This window comes from Lipotes vexillifer, unplaced genomic scaffold (genome assembly GCF_000442215.2).
Source record: "Lipotes vexillifer unplaced genomic scaffold, Lipotes_vexillifer_v1.1 scaffold496, whole genome shotgun sequence".
Taxonomy (NCBI): domain Eukaryota; kingdom Metazoa; phylum Chordata; class Mammalia; order Artiodactyla; family Lipotidae; genus Lipotes; species Lipotes vexillifer.
Window position 1 is genome coordinate 1,364,904 of NW_006786690.1, and position 6,569 is coordinate 1,371,472.

The 6,569-nt window shown below is 52.8% G+C and overlaps 2 protein-coding genes across 2 annotated transcripts in view; both read right to left on the reverse strand.

The window, feature by feature from the left end:
- Positions 1-221: 221 nt before the first annotated feature.
- Positions 222-2,978, reverse strand: HMGN2 (high mobility group nucleosomal binding domain 2). The gene is made up of 6 exons (XM_007459113.1): positions 2,931-2,978; positions 1,931-1,942; positions 1,699-1,728; positions 1,282-1,332; positions 753-848; positions 222-257 (listed from the first exon to the last, which is right to left on the reverse strand). The coding sequence occupies exons 1-6, from the start codon at positions 2,976-2,978 to the stop codon at positions 222-224; spliced, it is 273 nt and encodes a 90-aa protein (XP_007459175.1).
- A 2,939-nt stretch (positions 2,979-5,917) lies between these two features.
- DHDDS (dehydrodolichyl diphosphate synthase subunit) overlaps positions 5,918-6,569 on the reverse strand; it is a 27,168-nt gene continuing 26,516 nt past the window's right edge. The window contains 1 exon segment of the mRNA XM_007459115.1: positions 5,918-6,569. This exon segment is cut by the window's right edge and continues 3 nt beyond it. Within this exon segment, the coding sequence (XP_007459177.1) occupies positions 6,366-6,569 (204 nt within the window). The 3' untranslated portion in view covers positions 5,918-6,365.

The window sequence follows — 6,569 nt, forward strand, 5'->3', positions numbered from 1 at the left end:
GGAAAGGTGTTTTTCTCCCATGTCAATCCAGCTTCAGAGACAATCTATTAGTGACATGTGCTCTTCCCCCAAAAAACAACAATGAAGTGTTCTGTATGCTAACAACATAGCTTAAAAAAAAAAAAGTAAAACAAAATTCTGCATTTTTATAAAACTTGATAAAAAATAGTATTTCAAACTGTACAGTCACCAGAAGTACACAGTTATCAAAAATGCACACTTCACTTGGCATCTCCAGCACCTTCAGCTTTCTGTGCCTAAAAGAAAAACAGACAGATGAATACAATATGTAGATGTGGAAACTATCTTCATTCATATTTCATTTATAGCATTTTTTTGCTCCCAGGCCAAAGTTCAGGTTTTAGGTACTTTTGACACTGAGACTCAGTACTTCTTTTGAAAATGACTTGGCAGGTAACTTTGCTAAGTCACTTCCCCTCTGGACCTTACTGTAAAATTGGGGAAGGAGGCACACCAGTATTACAAGATCTGAGGTTATTCCCAACTTGAAAACCATGGTGTACCATGAGCGCGACACCTAACGACAGGTCAAGGCTCATACCACAGCTCTCTTTATTGGACGGCAGAGACTTCAAGAATCCAGATTAAACTCACAGAAAAAAAACACAAGCAAACTCCAGACTAAAAGGCACACCTGGAGTGACACAGATGTAAGAAAAAGGCCATAAAAGCTTTTGGGACCATTAGCTGACTGAATGGGCAGACTTAACATAAAGTGAAAGCAGTTGTACCTGGTCTGTTTTGGCATCTCCATTTTCTGCAGGATTATTCCCATCCTTGCCAGCATCAGCTTTCCCCTTTTTCCCTTTGGGTACCTTCTCTCCCTTCTAAAATGGGGGGATGGGGGGAAAAAAGCTGTTTCTCCTCATTTCATATCACCGGGATACAAGTCTACAAAGCTCTGCACAAAGTAGGGTTGTTGATCAAATATAAGATACACACATAAACTACACACCCTCCCCCATTCATAAAAACAAGGCCAAACTGTGGTCTTCAATACATGGAATTCTTTATTTGAGTGTAAATAACAGAATAAGAAAGCTTAAACACTTGCACTTGTTTAATACCCAAGTGTACAGTTTTCTGTAAATTGAAGACAGAGTTCTTGGTTAAGGACCAGTCCTATTAACTCTGTCAAATCTCAACTCTGTGTCAACAAATGAAGTTGTTATATAGCAGGTCTCCCTGTTAGCAACATGGAAAACTGTTCAGGCTTTTATGTAAATCCTAGATGCATGTTTGTCTCACCGTCCTACTCACCTTTGCAGGGGCCTTTTTAGGCTTGGGCTCTGGCTTTGGAGGAACAGGTTTCTTTTATTTGGGGGAGAAAAGGGAAGCAGAAAACATTAGTACAATGGACCAAAGAAAACAACCCACAACCAAACCACAGCACCACTGGCATAGAAGTTTCTCCTACTTTGTAAAATTTGTGGCGGGCTTTCCATTAGAACTTCGTATCTTCAGAAACCCACTCAAGTAACACTCGGAAGTGTCTCACTTTGGCTACAGCCATCACAATTTCAGAACCAGCAAATTCCAAATGGGCAAGAGTCCATAGCAGAGTAAGTCATTCAATACCAGCCACTGACCGTAATTCATGGGAAGCAAAGGGAACCGTTTTTCAATGCTTTTTAGTTTCAGGGAATAATATGAAAATTTAAAAGCAGACACACTTACAGCAGATAACCTTGCAGATCTTCTCTGTGGCTAATGAAAAAAAAATAAAGAAAATTACAAATAGGACAGTTGAACCACTTAAATACAAAAAAGTTTTGCAGCTAAATTGTTCTAGAATATAGGAAATAAAGAGAGCTTACTGAGGCAAATTCAGGACTATGAATATGGTTAATTACCACTAAAGGAGCCCAAGGCTTTGTGAGACTCCAAAAGCAGTGAGAATAAGACTTACTTCATCCTTCACCTTGGTTTTATCTCCTTTAGCATCCCCTTCAGCCTATAAAAAACAAACAAAAGCTAAGAAAGTTGCAGCTTCTGAAGCAGTTCTTAATGATTCAGTAAACTTAACGAAGTCCTAAAGAGGGGAGAAAAAAAATCCAAGGGGATCTTGCACACAACTTTCCTAAGACATACAAATCCTCAGTTTGTAGCATCCCCAGTTCCTATGCAAATCTCCGAAGTGCTGAGAAAGCGCTAGGAACGCTGTTATGTGTCAGCCTCACACCCGGTCTGGCTCATAACGCGCAGGGACGGCGGGGCCCGCGAAGCGCGCGCAAAGCTGGAGCAAGGCGCGCGAAGCGCAGCCCGCGCCGCCGCGCCAGGCAGAAGCAACAGCTGCACAAGGAGCAAACAAACCCCTCCGGAGGCGGAGCCCGAGCGCCGTTGCCATGGCAGCCGTCGAGGGCGGGAGACGGGAGGAGCACGCAGCCGGGGGAACTCGTGGGCGGCAGCGGCGCGCACCAGGGCGAGTCTCGTGCGCGGGGGCCGTGGGCGGCGCGCGGTGGAGGTGGGACCACACTGCGAGGTCCCGCCCCCAGGGAAGAGGGCCCCGCCCCCTCACGGCGGCGGTTTTTTGGCGGCAGCGCGTTCCCCCGCCCGCCAACCCCGAATGCCGCCTTCCCGCCCTTTCGGGTTTGAATTGCCCGCCCGCGGGGAAGGGGGGGGCTAGCGATGGGGGGAAGGGGTGCGGGGCGGGCACGTCGAGCCCAAGGGGAGCGGGATAAACAGCCACCAACATGGCTCCTCCCGCCGCGGCCGCCGCTCCTCCAATATGGCCTCTGGCGCCCGCGGGCAGCCAAGCCGCGCAGGGTTAGCCCGGGGCCGCCTGACACCGCCTCGAGCTACCGCGCCGGGGGGCTGAGTCTGCTCCAGCTCGCCGCTGATTCGCGCTTCCCAAAGCCGGGGAAGCGGCGGCGGCTGCTGCATTGGCTTCTCTGTGGTTCGTCCTTCACCTTGGTTTTATCTCCTTTAGCATCCCCTTCAGCCTTTCTCTTGGGCATGGTGGCGACGGCGGCGGGACGTAGGCGCTGGACACGGGGATGCAGTGGCGCGCAGCTTTGGCCAGTCCAAGGGTCGCTCTCGCCTCTTCTTCACACTGCTCGGGCTCCGGGGGGTTTATAAAGTTTTTATAGCGCTGGGAGCCCCGGACCGGTTAGAACCGGATTTCACCTCCCGCCGCCGTTCATTGGCCCAGCTGGGGTCACGTGGGCGGGGTTTAAACTCACCTCCTCTGGAGGGAGTGAGGAGGGGGGTACGGGGGGGAGGGCGCGCGAGACAGCGGCGCGCCTAGGGGGTGGGGGCGCAGTGGGGGAGGCGCGCGTCGAGGGCAATAAATGAGGGAGGGTGGTGCGACTCCGCGGGCTCTGGGTTTCGGCTCCCGCCAAGAGCTGGCTTTTCCAAACTACCAAGTTCCTTCCACCTTATGCAACCGAGCTACCCACTTCTCCAAGCCATGCGACACTTAGGGCGCATCTCAGCCGCTTTCCTTCCTGTTCCCGCTGGGGGCCCCAGAAGAAGGGTTTGCTAGGCCTGGCCGCACTGCCCTTCTCCGCTGGAGGCGGGAGGAAGCGCGCGGCTTGGAGGCACAGGCTGCAGTTCCCAGGGCCAAGGCTGACGCTGAAGTGGGGAAAGAGCGGGGTAGCCAGCTCGGCGCAGCCGGACGTGCATCCTTCCAGGCTGCCACTCGGAGGACGCCTCTCGGGCACCTCACCTGGAAGGCGGTCCACTCGAGGTGGGGTGGGGGTTCCAGGGGGAGGCTTTACACGCAGAGGTGCCTTTCGGGTGCAGTGGGGCAGGTAGGAGCTGTCCTTTCAGCACCCGTTGCTCAGCCGCCTCCCCAAACACCAACGAAGCCCCCCCAAAGCCTGTCGGGTGGCTGGCTCTCCTAGGTCCTTGTATTCCTGGACCTCAGAACCCCGCCACCGAATGACGGAGAGTGGCCGCCAAGAAGGCCTACTAGCACTCCCCTCCCTCTAATCTTTACCCGCTACGGAGACATGAAGCTCAGCTGCCCCCACCCGATGCAGCCACTAACCCTGGGCGCTGCAGACGCAGCTGGCGAAATCCCTCCTTCCACACTGGCAGGCTGGCTGGCTTCCTTTCACTTGTGCGAGGGAAAAGGAGGGTGGAGGAAAGCGTCCAGGCATTAGGAAACAAGTAGAGGTACAGGGGTTGCGATGGAAAAAGGGCTCTTCCAGTGGCTCCCCCACCCCGCCCCCAAAGCTAGGGATCCTGGAGGTAGCCAAGTGCACCTGAGGGAGGTAGACGATTGCTGCAGCAAAACATGATCTTCTGCTGCACTGTTCGCAAACAAGTTTTACATCTAAGAAAATTTTAAAAATTCTATTTGACACCCGAGAGAATGCAACACGATAAATATCCTTAACTGGGGGGGTTGGCTCACAGGTGGGAGGACATTTAAATAGGTCTCTCCTAATTTCTTGAGGCAAGGGTTGAGCTGGTTTGTACAAATCACACCGGTAGAAAGCAATCACTGTGAGTTCATAGCAACTATTTGCAGCCCCTGTTCCTGAGCAGCAGCGATCCCTCCGCCTCTTCTTTCCACTCCTTAGAGGCAGCCACTCCTCACCCCTTCCCACTGTGTACCTTTCCCAGAATACAGGACCTCAGGCCAAAGATACCAGCCCCATTAATCACCTCTGCTGTACCCCAATCATAGTAGGGACAGTCAGACCCTGAAAGGAGACAGGACTCAACCACCATGTTCACAGGGCAGATTCCATTTGCTGCCTCCAGCCCCTCATTCCCGCCTTAATTGTAGGGCTCTGCATTATAGCCGCATAATTCATGCCTCCCTAATTAAGGCTGTCAACAGCCCCCTTGTAAAGCTGGAAAATGTACAGCACCTGCTCTCTGGGAACCCTGTGCCAGGGGTTGGTAGTGGGGAGTGCCAGGTGTGTGTGTTGGGGGGGACTTGCCAAAGGGTGCATTGATTGGCTCCTCAATTGCAGTGCCGGGCATTTATGTTTGATTCTGGGAGCAGGGATGATGGCCAAAGGGTCTCTTGTGCCAGGTATCCAGGCACAGAGAGGGGAGGAGACTGGAGTATAGGGAAGTTAGAGGTTTTAAAGAATATGCTCTTAGCACTGCTTGCAGGATCCTACCTCTCCCCTAGAGGGAGGTGCTGGGAAACAGTTTGCAGAAAGTAAAACGGGAAGACTAAACAGAGTAGCCTTTGGTTGGTATTACCCGCTGGTGGTTGCTGCTCTGGGGCACCTGAAGCACAGAGCTGCTCAGACAGCTCTTCAAAGGCACTAATCCTCTCAGCAGCTCTGCAGCGAGGCCTGGCAGGGAGAGGTAAGGAAAAGGACACGGCCCTTGACTCGGCCCTCTTCCTGCTGGGCAACCTTGGCCCTCACAAGCTGAGACTCTGCCATGCTGGGAATAATCATCTCACGGTCTACTTAGGGGGAAAGGTCAAAAGCTGAGAAAAGCCTCAAAGGCTGTTGAAGTGGGAAGCAGAGTCCGAGATGCTAAGGGCAGGAGGCAGTCAGTTGGGAGAAGTGCTTGTTTCTGTGCTCTTGGTCCTGATGTGATCCAGGGAAGGTGGCCTGTGCTGGATTAGATTCACCAGGGCCTATAGGTCTTCTGTTACCCTGTAGCCATGGAGGGGACCGGTCTTCACTGGGGAGTGGAGCCTGGCCCCATGCCCTGCGAGAGGAGGAGAAAAGCTTGTGTGGGCTGAGTCGACAATAGGTAATTGGATTGTAATCACCCGCCTGGCTTCCGCGCACCATTGGGGGCGCTGCTTTCAGTGAGCAGTCAGCACTGTGTGGTGGGAGGGGGTAGAGATTCAATAGCAAATCCCAGGTGGAGAGCCAAGGGGGAGGAGCAGCAGATGGGCAACTTTTCTTTCTGTCTGTCCCTCCCCTTTCTTGCCTAAATAACGCTAGCTGCCTATTAGCTATTTACCAGCAGATCCAAGGTGGGTCCACATCTTTTGTGAAGACTAAGATGGATGGGTAAAGGGCTAAGGTTTTGGGGAGACCTCTTCCCCGAAATTCTTTGTGTTGAAGGATGTGCTGGTGGAAAAAGAAAGTGCACCTAGGAGTACAGGTAGAGGTGGCAAAGATGGAAGAGCTGGGGCCCTCTGCTCTCTGAACCTATTCGTGATCAGAGTTTGACCTGGATCAGAGTTTGGGTTTAGTGTACTTGTGAGAGACTCTCACCCTCAACCCTCGCCAGGGGCACTGTCCCAGGCAGCCCAAAGATGTCTATGGCCAGCAAACCTGGCCTCTGGGGCTCCCTTGCCAAGCAAAGGAAACACAATTCATCATCAGAAGGGAGGTACCTTTCACCAAGAAAAGGAAGGGGAGTGGGGCCCTGGAGGCAGAGGGCAGGGCAAAGTGGCAGGAGGCCAGCCTCACTCAGGCTGATGCAGTGCCCAGACGTGCCAGCCAGTCAGCCCGCTTGAGTTCTAAGGCCTGCAGGAAGCCTTGGACCCGCTCTTCTCGTCTGGCTGAGAGTTTGTGCAAGCGTGTCCGTCGGAGCTGGGCGTCCCCACTGGCCTGGAGCCCCTCTTGCAGCAGCTGTTCTGTCACTGCAGCCTGGTCCCTCTCCAGCTGCTGCCT

What these genes read in the sequence shown, in the direction of transcription:
- HMGN2 (XM_007459113.1), bottom strand. Translation starts at nt 2,978, where the DNA reads ATGCCCAAGAGAAAGGCTGAAGGGGATGCTAAAGGAGATAAAACCAAG. An exon ending in GATCTGCAAGGTTATCTGCT is followed by an intron (nt 1,333 to 1,698) that starts GTAAGTGTGTCT and finishes CCCAAATAAAAG; the next exon opens with AAACCTGTTCCTCCAAAGCC. An exon ending in GAGATGCCAAAACAGACCAG is followed by an intron (nt 258 to 752) that starts GTACAACTGCTT and finishes TTTTTCTTTTAG; the next exon opens with GCACAGAAAGCTGAAGGTGC.